Genomic DNA, 13461 nt, shown 5'->3' with positions numbered 1-13461 from the left:
ACATTTTAATCAAAAAGGAATTTACAGTTTTTGCTGTTGCATCGAATTTGGTATCAGGAATGGTAAAAATTAATTGAAATTGATATCAACTAATAAAAAATGTTTTTACCATGACAAATCTACATTGAAAAGAAAGTCTAATTACTTTTGTTGTGTCGTGCATTTTCAGTATGTCCTCTACAATGTCTGACACGCTGGAATCAAACTCCTGAAACATAGATATACATAAATCAGGAAGTATCATCATGAAATCTATAACTGACATGAAGGGTCTCAATTAGATGCAAGACATACAATGACAACTCAGGATGCACAAATCAATAATGAATTGATTTGAGTTTAATTTAAATGTATTAACCCACATTAGTGCATTCCTGCAAAAACATGATTGCATCTCATATGCATGAATCACCTCATAGGCATATCCACAAACATATATAATACTAAGGAAGTCATTTGTTCAACAAAAGGTTAATCAAATAGCTAAACCGTATCATGTGCTTATTGCTTTTTCTGTGGACTTAAGTTCGATTAGACACTTACGGGGAGGGTATCTGTACGGTTGTCCTTCCACACTTCCAGCAGCGCCACCACCATCTCATGGATCTCATCCCTGGACAGAGCTCCATCCCGATCTACATCGAACACTTTAAAACAAACTGAAGCAGACAAGGAAGAAGAGAATTAGGGCCAGATTTAATAAACAGGGCAAATTAGTGTGAGAGCGCAATTTAAAAAAAGCGCAGATGGGAGTGGAAAGTTCTGCGAGTGATCTACTGATGACTTAAAGAACACAGACGCAGATCGCTTCCATAATGAACAACGCAATCTACCAAGACCAGTGCAAATTAGTGTCTGGTTTAAGACACGTTTTTTGGGGGGCGTTAAATAATGGCGCAAATACTAGTGAATTGACTAGCGAAAACCTTAGTAAATTGCATTGCATGATTTATTTCAATACTCTCTCTATATTGAGCATCTGAAAGGGAAAATCCTACAAATGCATATGCAAAGGTCAGCTGCAAAAATAACTGTGTCCAAGCCTTTTTATCAATCAGCATGATTGATATTCAAAACGGTAAGCAAGCGCTGATGTTTATAGTTTGTATATCGGTGCAGTCTTAGTTTCGCTTCCCTTTTTTGAATGACGATGATAAATCTGCTTAAATAGACAGTTATATCCTTTACACGTAGGCGCAGAACACGCGTGCTGGCTGACAGTTGGCTGTAGTTATTTCGGTGTGTTCAAGCACAGATTTTTTGCACAGACGCAGGTGAGGCGACAAAACAGTCGGCTTTCATCAGCGCTAGTTCTTTAGCGTCGATTTGGTGTGTCCCTACCTTTAGATGGGGAACTTTTAAACATTCATTAAAGAGAAACCATATTTAAATAATTTTTTTTATTATTATTTGTGCATAAATAGTGGAAATATTATGAGTGTATTTAGAATACAGATTATGCTAAAATAGCCTCAAAGGATTTCATTCCAAAAAAAAATTTTAATGAAAAGAAACACCACAAAACAATCCTGCATCAGCCGTGGAATGAGATGAACAACTAAGAGAGGATGATAGGAAATGAAATGCTTACACTTCTGCCTCTCCGCTACAGGGCCCCGACAGCAAGCTGAGAGCCCGCACGATATCTCCTTAAAGTCAATATGATTGTCCCGATTCTCATCAAAGGCATGAAACAAGCCTGGAAAATGGGAGAAAATGTCAGTGTTTAGATTAGCCAGCAAGAGTAATTGGATTCTTTGGAGATCTTTTATCACACATGCTCCTATAAATTTCAAAAGCAAAAACCTACTTCTACTAAAATAAGATGAACCGTGACTTTCATGGGTGCTGCAACTGTTTTCAAAGCACACGGCTAGCAGGTGTGTGTGAGTGTTTGTGTGTCTCAAACCATTTGGGAACCTTTTAAAATTGCTGTAATGAATTCTGTCTTGCCTTCACTTAGTGATGCATGAATAGGGGGCGAGACCAGAGGGACAAAGGTTTCCAAATCAAAGCGTCCTGTCCTTGATTGGGCTTTCAGGAGCCAGTAGCGCTTTTCCAAGTCGATAATGTCCGATTCTTCTACTGCAAGAAAGAAAACACAAGAAATCAGATTCTCTGTCAAATAATATTTTAATGTCAGTGTCAAGCATCAGTTGGGCATGTGCTCCTTGTGTAATTGAATATCAGTCTAATATTTCTGTGTAATGACTCCATTTGGACTGTTTACAAAAAAATGAAATTGTCATTATTTTATTTATTTATTTATTATTTACCCTCATGTAATTAAACCTGAAACTACAAGTTGAAGTACTAAATAAAACTGAAATCAAAATAAAGCTAAACAGAAATACAAAACTAATAAAAATGACAAAATGACAAACAAAATATCATTTAAATAAATATATAAAATGTTAAAATAAAAGCTATTTGAAAATATGAATAAATACTGTAACATTATAAATATATTCTGAAACAACACGACCACAAAAGTAGATATTTTTTACAAGTAAATAGACTCATATAAAGCTATCATATGGTTTCAAAAGACTTGGAATATATCACACTAGTTTCTAGTCATATAGTTTTATGGCACTATTTTGTCCATTTTTCAGCTTGTTATATTGCAATAATTGTGTTAATATTCACTACTTTTACAACATACAGGTTTGTAATGACATGAGGTTGAAAAACTACTTTCAGCCTCAATAAATAATTTCATTTTTGGATGAATTATTCTTTAAATAGACATTTAAGATGGATAATTTTTTTTACATAATAAATTAGCTGTTGCACACAGTAAATGGGCTCCCATTATGATTAACATGTGTTAACATTAAGTTAATGCACTATTAACTAACATGAACAGCTGTATTTTTATTAACTAACATTAACAAAGATTAATAAATACAGTAACAAATGTATTGCTCACTGTTAGTTCATGCAAGTACATTTACTAATGTTAACTAATGGACCTGATTGTAAAGTGTAACTATTAACATTTATGACAAGTGATTACATAACATCTACTAGGTGAAAGCATGGCTCAGGTTACCCCCTCTGTAAAGCCATATATAGTCCAGTCTTTTAGTTTGTTAAGAGGACCTAGGTCAACTCCTCTTGCAATAATCTCTAGCTTAGGCTAATAGGATTAGTTTTGCCCCTCCTACACTGACCATCACACATAAGGCAAGTGTCAAAACACAGGAATACAAATCTGATCTTTTGTTTAGCCTGACGTTCATTTCCGACTACTACACTCTCTATTCAAAACACAATACATTCCAGAGAATGCACTCCATAATTAAATAAATAAGCAAACTGATCCAAACAAAAGTATGTCCTAGGGGTTTCTCGGGGCAGGAATAAAAAGGCATCTTAATGAACAGGCTCTGGATTACCCGGAAACTCCTCCGTTATCTCAGACTGCTGCAGACCAGCTAAACCTCTGTGGTTTGATGGGAGTCTGAATGGTTGGGCTCAATAGTCATTATTTCCCATAGTGCCCTGGGAGGGCAGGTCTACTGTCTGAGGGCTGAAGACTGAAAGACCGTAGCGGCCAGAAACACAGAAAACAGTCTCGGGATCTATATGGTTACAAACCAACTCGCCACGAATCACGATCAAAGACTCGGTGTCATTTCAGGGGCAGTTAGGAGAGGAAATCTATCTTGACAGTAGTCCTAAAACATACTTCACATCCAAGATGCATTTACAGCCGAAAAACACTTGACAGCAAATTTCCCTCTGGAATGAAGCTTCATTACAGTGCACCACTTAATGCAGTGATGAAGAATTATCATTATTCAGAGCAACATTATTATTACCTACCTAGAACAATAATAAGTGTACAATAGCTTTAAGGAACTGAATAACTGCTTGAGTGTTATTCACGGTTTGTGTATTGGACAGCGGCTATAATCTAACACTTATTATGCACCGTATGGATCAGCAAACATCCATCATTCATCCTGAATGTTTACAGCGCATCTTAAAATGAGGCACCATGTGCAGTTTATTTCAAGCTTGCTGTGGCCCAACATATCTTCTTGTCCAGCAATGCATTATTGCAGGAGGACAGGTATTGTTTCTTAGGCTAGCACGATGCTGTCGGGCCTCTCAAGCTGCCATAACCCATTTCACCTATTACTTAAGCTACGTTTCTATTACTTTTCCTGCTGTCCTGTAACAGGGCACAGAGTGCATACAGTCCATGACAAAGCAATTACAGGTCTGCACTGAGACACAATGTCACACTTTTGCATTCAATATCACAAACATTAGCCATCTCTCTAGGGGACAGATTCAGTGCTATCTTTGATGTGAAAGTGTTTGTTATTTAAATGCCAGTGGGAATATGAGATTTCAAAAAATAACAGCAGTGATAAACCCCTTATTTAGTTATAACCTCACATTGAAACATTACATAGAATAAAAAATAATAATAAAAAAATTATATATATATATATATATATATATATATATATATATACATATATACATATATACATATATATATATTAGGGGTGTGCCAAAAAAATCGATTCACAGAAGAATCTAGATTCTCATTGGCAACGATTCAGAATCGATCTGAAATGTCCAAGAATCGATTTAATAAATAAATAAATAAAATCAGCTGGCTGTTCACCTCCATTTTTGTAACTAGCCTATACGGGACGTGAGCGGCAAATCACTAAAACAAAAAGGAAGCAAATGGATGAGAGGGAGATCTTTCGTTCTTACCATTTGCATGTGTTTTAAGTCCTGTCAGTTTAACAGGGCATAAGAACGAGTAGAGAGAGAGAGAGAGCCCCGGCCGCGCGCGCGCACTCACCCGAGCGCAGTCTGCTCTCTCTCTCTCCCTCGCGCATATGAATCAAAATCATTTAATACGATGGTGTCGGGAAAAAAAACTCTCCAGTGATGAAATGGTTTCTGTGTTGACAAATCTTGTGCGATATCCTAAACTGCCGAATGCATTGCTTGTTTTTTCTGTTTACATTTCATTGTGAATGCTGCTACGTCAGAGCGGCCAAAGCGTCAACAAGATTCCCCGTACGTTTTGACAAGCGTCCTTGACAGGGCGGCCATAGATTTTTTGCAGCTCAAGTCGGCGGCGGTGTGAACGTACAGTCAGCCGCCAGCTGCAGACCAACGCACACTGCAGTGCTTCACGAAACTCCCTGCCAACTCCGAGAGGACAAAAAAAAAAAAAAAAAACTCGGTCTATCGCTGCTTCATCGCCAGGTAGCTTAGGGGTAGGACTATTATTCATTTTGAAAGAAGCTCTTTATTTTCATAACTTGTTATTCTTTAAGTTACTGTGTCTGACTGAGAAATATAGATGTTTTTTTGTCTTCACCGGTTGTGTTCTACATGATATTTGTGGTAAACTGCATCTATTTTCAACCATTTTGTATTATGAAGAAGCACTTTTGTTTTGTTCCAACTTATTTTATAGCTAGATACTAATGAGTAGCAATTGAGAACCAGACAATGTTTTTGATAAAAGGCACTTCCCTGAGAATTGAACTTAATAAATGTGAAAAAGACACTTTAAAGTCTCCATTTGTCATTCTGTATAGCAAAGCAGATGAGAGTAGATCATGATCAGAAACCCGATTAGAAATCATTATGGATAAAATCGAATCGAATCGTTTTGAATCGAAAATCTTTTTGAATCGAAAATCGATTTTGAATCGAATCGTGGCCTCAAGAATCGGAATCGAATCGAATCGTGAGATGGTAAAAGATTCCCACCCCTAATATATATATACATATATATAAATAAATTAACTTTCAACTTTACATACAAACATTTTCTTTAAAATAAATGCTGCTCTCTTGATCTATTCATCAAATAATCGGGAAAAAAAGTCAGTTTCCACAAAAATATTAAGCAGCACAACTGTTTTAAACATTGATAATAATAACTTTTCTTGAGCAGCAAATCAGCATATTAGAATGATTTCTGAAGGATCATGTGACACTGAAGACTGAAAATTCTGCTTTATCACCACAGGAATACATTTAATTTTTTTAATGTATTAAAATAGAAAACAGATACTTTAAAAAGTAATATTTCACAATATTACTGTTTTTACTGCTTTTCAAATAAAGGCACCCAGGGTGATACTTCTTTCAACAACACCTAATTAACCCCAAACGTTTGAACAGTATATGTATTGGAGGTGTGTATTTGACAAACGATGTGTCCATAAAGATATATATATACAGCTATATATATATGTCTCTCAAGAACTCACCTAATGGAGCGATTCTATCAGAGTGGCAGCAGAAGAACCATACCATATTCCACTGCACATGTCACAGCTCTGGCTGTTAGATACGGCATGTACCATGACAAACTCCACACAAGCTGCCGCTACGTTGGTAAAAAACAGTTACTCTCCATCTCCTTATGCAATCCAACTCCTTTCTTTCTCGCAGATTATTGTCATCCAGTCATCATTTTCTTCTTTCTTATAGGCCTCTTGCCAGTTTGCACTTGGCCTGGTGTGAGGCATATTCTGGACAGTGCATGAACTCATAAACCCATATACGCTCAAACAGATCACACAGATCATGACTACTTCACACTGACAGCACACACACAGCCCTCTCACTGAGCTAAGAGGATAAACTGGAGCGGGCCGCAGATTACAGTGCGTTGCCCAGGTAGCTTCTCTGATTGGCCAGAGATGGAGAGCCAAAGCTGTCCTTGATTGACAAACTTATTCTAATTTTACTGAGCTATTTGCATAATCACTTGCTTTTGTGTGTTTTTTTTACTTTCTATCTTGCATCTGAGAATAAAAGTATCATGCTTTGGTAACAGTGAAAAGAATGAAGCCCAACCTTCTGCATTAATTCTGTAATGAAGAAATATGCTATAGACAGAATCGATCACGGTCTTACTAATACACAAAAAGGCACATAAATTAACCTTCCAATAATGACTGTATACAGTCAATTGATTAATGACAAAGGCAAACAACTGCTGTGTATGCTGTTTAAAGCAACCCATAGCAACTGTTTTAAATCACAAACAGAACAGACATGTCAATATTGGTTTGCTCCTGCACAGCATTAATGGCAGTGCTCCAAAGCCTACTGAGTTTAGCCTACCTAGACAGCATAACCCATATAAACGTCTGAACAAACTGAATCAGTTTTCCGATTTCACAATCACATTTCCAGTAAAAATGCATCCTTAAAACAAGATATATATTCCATGTAAAAGTGTACACCAGACAACAACAGTTATCCAGGTTTTTGTAAACACAAAGATACCTCAATGCCTGGTCAATTCAATGCAAACAACATTATTATTGTTATATTGTTGCCAGGTTTATTTTAAACAACATCAGAATATTTTTGAAATATTTAAATTATTTATGATTTAGTTATGATTCCTTACTAATTGAGACACTATATACAATATGTATACTTTAATTCATCTTTCAGTTAAACGCACCTAAACAGCCATTAAAAATACAATAAATTATATATAAAATAATAATAATAATAGTATTATTATTATTATAAATACTAAAATAAAAGGCTATCAGAGTGTGTTCACTTGTAAATGGGGGTCAATTGAGTACACCCAGAACTGCAAACATTACATGCTTCCCACATTACGATTTCATGACAGCAAAAGCACTGAGTGACTGAGCAGGAGGGAGATCTTCAGCACCTAAATAAATCATTGTCTCCATAAGAAGAGCGAGGGCTCAGATAATCTGTCACTGTGTGTGCAGGCTCAGGGTCTCTGAGAGAATGCAGCCATTTCCTTCGCCGTGTCAGTCTGGTTTTAATAACTGGGTGGCAGTGACAGCTGCAGCAGGGCCGAGTGTGTGCAAGTGGTGTGTAAGCGTGTTCACTGAGTGGGAAGTGTTGCCTGTCACTCGCTATTATCTCACACAGATGCCTCTCTCCCGGTGGAGGGCAGGCCGACCGATTCGCTGATGCCTTCTGTGTGTCGGGGGAAGAGGGAAGTGGACAAAACGAGACTTGCAACTGAAACATCTGCAGCATTGACTATCAAACAGCAGATTACTGTCAGCTTCAGCGACATACAAAGTCACTAGTAAATTTAAATGATAACCTAAGACGTTAAGTCACTTAAACAGATTTCTGTAAACGAATGCCTCTAAAGTGACAAACACTGGGCATATCTGCATAAAAAGGCAGCCCAGAGAGCATTGAGAACATATTCAGAGAGTAATAACAGTAAACCGAAAGAGTATTTAAGGAGTATAAAGGGGCAAACACTAAAATACCATAGAATTCTCCATACAAAAAAAAAAAAAAAAAAAAAAAAAAAGTACAATAATGTAAAAAAATGTCAAGACTGACCCATCATGAGCTCCAAGACTGATGGTATATTATCCTGCAATTCAGTGTTTTCGACAGTTGCCAAATTCCAAATTAAGAACTAAACCAACCCGTAACTCTGAAGAAAGATCTTCCTTGATTCACCAATCAGAGAGGTTGCAGTTACCATGGAAACGAGACCAGATTAATCAATTCAGTCTCTACCCTTCTAAACAACTTATCTATGTTTATATATTTTAATGTTTTGCCATACAGACTGGAGACATGGCTGCTGAAAATTCAACTTTGCCATCACAGGAATAAATGACATTTTATAATATAATAAAAAAGAAAACATTCACAATATTACCGTTTTTACTGTATTTTTTGATCAAATACACACATCCTTGGTGAGCATAAGAGACTTCCTTCAAAACAAATAAAAATCTTTTGAATGGTAGAGTACACCAATAATTTAATATTGTACAGTCATATTTTTCTAACTGTAGCTCGATTCCTTTAAAAAAAGTGCACAAGTATATGATCTTGTACCCTCCACTTTTTCAATGACTTTTTTAAATACATTTTTTATACTTTTTATACTCAATCCGCAGAGATGTTGGTTTAGTTCAAGGCTTTAGCACAATATATAAAAAAAATAATAATAATTTGAATCACTATGAAGAAAATTAATGGAGAAAAATCCTTCCGGACCTAGACTGAGAGAGTATTCAAAGAGTACAGACATAGTTTTGAGAGTGTATACTCGGGAAGTACCCCGAGAGAACAGTGACACTTACAGTGTGTGACACCAGCCAGGGTTTGATAGAAGGTGGGTGTGTCGCTATCGTCGGTCAACGTGACGCACACGCCACCTGACAGCAGCCAGCGGGAGAATGTGAAAGCATCTTTATTCTGCAGGAGCCAGCTCTTAAACTTCTCATAATTCACTTTCTCTCCCTGGACAGAAACAGACAGAAACACTATAAATAATCACCAGAGTACAATTCTCCAATGAACCCATGACCAATATAAAGTGCATGACAAAACAGTGCAGAATTGAGAAGTTGGACAGTGTGCTTCCCCTTGTTGAGCGAAGGGGAAGTTCTCCCATTATTAATATGAACTGAATTCTTTCTGCTGTATGCAGATACATTTGTGCGAGTGGTTTGGGTAAAGAGATAAGAGAGTGTCTTTGAGCCGCTGCCAAGGGATAACCAACTAAAGTGCTGCACTGGGTGGCTTTCCCCCAAATCAAGAAGTGATGCAGGACGAACGAAGGCTGAGAAAACAGTGCAACTGGAAGAAGAGCTAATAGAGAAATAGGGGGGAATGTAAGTCACAGCCATATTACGTGACTTTGTTGGCTGCGACATTTGCACAGTCAACCTTTTAAGCTTATTATTCGAGCTATAATACAGAGGAAGCTCTCTCAGTAAACACAAGTTTAAATAGGGCCAACGGTTCAGAAGGTACTGTATATATAGAAAGTGTCTGACAAAGAGTGTTTACATAGGCATGTAATCCATTTATCAGTGAACAAAATAGTCACACATTTCTATTGACTTGAAATCCAAAAGACGACATGAATATAGCCATGTTTCAATTCAAGTTGTCTTATGTCATTTAATTTGTGAAAAATCAGAATATTGCAAATAAAATTCATCTTACCACATTAAAAACATACACATCAAGCTGTTTTTTTTTGGGGGGGGGGGATTTTTTTATTTTAGGGCTGTCGATTTAAAAAGTATGTGCAGCGATTTAACACATTTAACGTGATGCAGGGCAACAGGTCACTGCATGATGTAGCCTTCAGAATGCAGTTAGAATGCCCTTAAAATTCAAGATATTGAGGCAAAAATGCCCTGGCCTGTATGATTTTTTTGTCTCATGTTTTTAATCACAAGTAATGAGCACAATAGCTTGAGTGCAAATGTGATACTGATTTTATATAACAGTTCAATAAATGAGCAATTAATATTGTGTTATATTTTAGACACAATATTGTCTGCTTTTTTATCACCTATAAAGCCAGAGCAGAACTGTTCTGCATCTCCAAACACACAGTGGTGTTTTGTTTTTAAATGAAGCAATTATTCAATTGCCAATTCATAAAGAGAGCCATTTACTTAATTCATGAATGAATCAGCTGTTTGAACTAATCGAATGAATAAATGACTCAATGACTTGAGACATTTACCACCACCTATTGGAAGTTTTAGTTTCCTATTTAGAGTAAAATTTTATAAATATTTTATAAATACATATTTTGGAGATTCTGTTTATTTATATTTACTCTCCCACATGTCATTTCAGATCTGTATGACTTTCTTTCCTTTGTTGAACATTTTGATATTTTGAAGAATGTTGGTCACCAAACTGTTTTGGTCTGTCAATATATTTAAATACTAGGGGTGTAACGGTACGTGTATTCGTGCATACAGTCAGACAACGAATACAGTCAGTCACAGGTGATCCACACTCTAATCCAGAAGGGGGCGAGCGGTAATGCAACATTGTTTGCTAACCGCCACAACAGGAAGAAGAGCAAAAAAAAGCAGAGACAATCTATGCACCAACCCAAAACAAGAGCTCAGATTGCATGGAAGAGCTTGCTAGAAGCCTATACACTGAGTTTCGGTTCATTTTTGTGACGCGCTCCACTAACTTCATGGAAAGGTAACCGGGACAGTAGAAAGCGGCAACCTGTTTGTTTTCTTTATTTTACAAAAGCACAATGTTTTATTTTTATTGTGAGTGTAGTGTACACAAATAAAAAGACACTTTACAGTTTCGAATGATGTCTTACTGGTCATCTGTATAACCATAATTTATGCTATAATTGACAGAGTATTTTAAGTGGTTTCCGCTGTTATAATGAGAAACAATAATTTGTCATTGTGCCGATTTGTATCATGGGAATCTCACTACAGTCCACTGATGAAATATAAGGTGCCACTTCACTCGCTGTCTCCTCATGGAAAGGTGAAGTAGACTCAGATGAAGATGCCACTTTTTCTCCATCAGGCTCATCTTTCCATGATTTCTTGAAAAAGCATAATATTGAACAGCATCTGCATAGTGCTGTACCAACTACCTCAGGGGGGACTAAATGCCACTGGGTGGAACAAATTTGCACTACTGTCTGTTCAAAGTAAATGAAAAGAAACCTTGAGGATTTGTTGCTTTTTTCCCGCTATACCAAACTCGTATCAAACCATGAACCCAAAACCGAGTTATGTACCAAACCGTGACATCTGTGTACCGTTACACCCCTACTATATACCATTTCAGATGCAGCTTCTGAATGAAAAAAAAAAAATCATGGCCCCTGTAGCCTAAAAGTTTGTGTAATAAATTCTATGGTGAATCAAAAAAATATTTCTTTCTAGACATACTTTTTGTAATGCCCAAATGCTTTTCTCATTTAACAAAAAATGTATTGAAATTATCTTTTGGGGGTAATTTCTCAACCAAATTTGATGTGTGATTAATCAGTATACCATGTAACTAATTCGATTAAAAGTTAATAGCTTGACACACACATATATATATATATATAATATTTTTTAATGATGATCCTATTAACTTGATCCTAAATTATCCTATAAATGCATTTAACTTCTTATCTTCATAACAATGTGAAATTAGTCATTTTCAATAAGAAAAATCTAAATATATCTCTTGAACACCATGTGGCTGGATTGGTGATGGTGATTGGTCTGAGAAGTCGTTACTGACAAAGCAGGTGAGAGGTAAATAACACAGGTGAGTCTTCCTGCACTGACCTCCGTGAAGCACTTCCTAAGAGAGGGTGGGACCTCCCCATCCACTGAACGTAGCATGCTCTCCACATCCTCCCGGACCACATAGGCTCCCGAATCACTGGCGAACAAGCTGAAGATGTCTGTGGATACAGAGGACATGCTGGTTAATGCACACACACCTTATCAGAGTCTAGCAGGCAATGTGCCTCACACCCTCACATCAATCACAGCTGTCAGGGACAGTGTGACACTCCAGAATAGACACTACATCTGTGGAGAATATCAGACTGTGAACTAGAGTGTGTATGCAGCTACAAGTTTGACTAAAGAAACACAGAGCAAAACAAAGCTGAATAACATTGGATAACTGAATATGCTGAGCCTGAGGTGTGCTTGTTTAGATTGATGTTTGTAATGGAATTACTCGGGCATCTCCTGTGACATGCAAAATTAACATCATACAGTATACACACACACATGTGTAAGGTAGAACAAGGCTATTTAGACTTGATGCTTTAAATTCTAAGAATAAATCAACTAAAAAGAAAGAAAGAAAGAGAGAGAGAGAGATTTAAAATTTTATTACAATACGAAAAAATATAAAAGGCTGGGTTGAGAGGACTGCATGTGCCCCTCTGTACACCTACATTTGGCTTTCTCTTCATCGCGTCCTCTTGTTAACAGAACCAGCCCGACGATCAGGTAGTTGAAGTGCAGCCCTTTAGATGTGCCACCAAAAGAGCTGTAGATTACCTACAACAGATGAGAAAGGAAGGAAATATGCACATTAAATGTATCCCCTTAAAATGCACACAATTGATCAGCATTTAATTCTGTGTTCAAATAACTTTGTCTTCAGGTGACCTGCAGTGATTATTGGCACAGAGCTAAATTTTGCCATTGAACTCAATTTTATGCAATTGAGCAATGACGCAGAAACTACTCATGTGAGTGCAGGTAGTTATCCACCACCTGATACAGTCGGATAATGCAGTCAAGTAGCAATGGTTTCTAAAAACTAAAAGCTCAGACATTTGGCAACTTCCAATGATTTAGTTGTCAAGTGTATATGCCCCTTTCTACAGAACACAGGAAATGATGCATTGTATTGCACATATAAAAGGTTATGCAATTACAGTGAAATATACACACATTACAGTGATGACAATAAAATACTCCGTTCAGTATAATAATGATGACTATTAATCAAAATTAGGTTTTAAAATAAATTGACCAATAACAATAGGCATAGCAAAACAGGCTGGACAAAGTCACACAACACACCACGCAACTAAAGAAAACGTGCATTTATAGTTACACAACAAAGAAGGTCATTACTTCTTATCAGTACACGATTATGAATTCTATTGGT

At 36.8% G+C, this 13461-nt stretch overlaps 1 protein-coding gene across 5 annotated transcripts in view; it reads right to left on the bottom strand.

Annotated features, from left to right (window-relative positions):
* usp32 (ubiquitin specific peptidase 32) overlaps window positions 1-13461 on the bottom strand; it is a 47269-nt gene that overhangs the window by 17604 nt on the left and 16204 nt on the right. For 3 of the 5 annotated variants that reach the window (XR_013797195.1, XM_079609802.1, XM_079609803.1), the window contains exons 3-9: window positions 12737-12842; window positions 12111-12229; window positions 9120-9279; window positions 1954-2085; window positions 1592-1699; window positions 544-659; window positions 146-208 (exon numbers count right to left, since the gene is read on the bottom strand). Coding sequence is in view for 4 of the 5 variants with exons in the window: in XM_079609802.1 (XP_079465928.1) it covers window positions 146-208; window positions 544-659; window positions 1592-1699; window positions 1954-2085; window positions 9120-9279; window positions 12111-12229; window positions 12737-12842 (804 nt within the window). In the remaining variant the exon portion in view is untranslated. Of the gene's footprint in view, window positions 1-145; window positions 209-543; window positions 660-1591; window positions 1700-1953; window positions 2086-6266; window positions 6633-9119; window positions 9280-12110; window positions 12230-12736; window positions 12843-13461 lie in introns of those variants that run through there. The other 2 variants (XM_079609805.1, XM_079609804.1) reach the window with 2 other exon arrangements.

Source organism: Phoxinus phoxinus, assembly GCF_949152265.1.
Source record: "Phoxinus phoxinus genome assembly, chromosome: 4".
NCBI lineage: Eukaryota > Metazoa > Chordata > Actinopteri > Cypriniformes > Leuciscidae > Phoxinus > Phoxinus phoxinus.
Note: the sequence above shows the minus strand (reverse complement) of the source record. Positions and strands in the feature narration are given on the sequence as shown.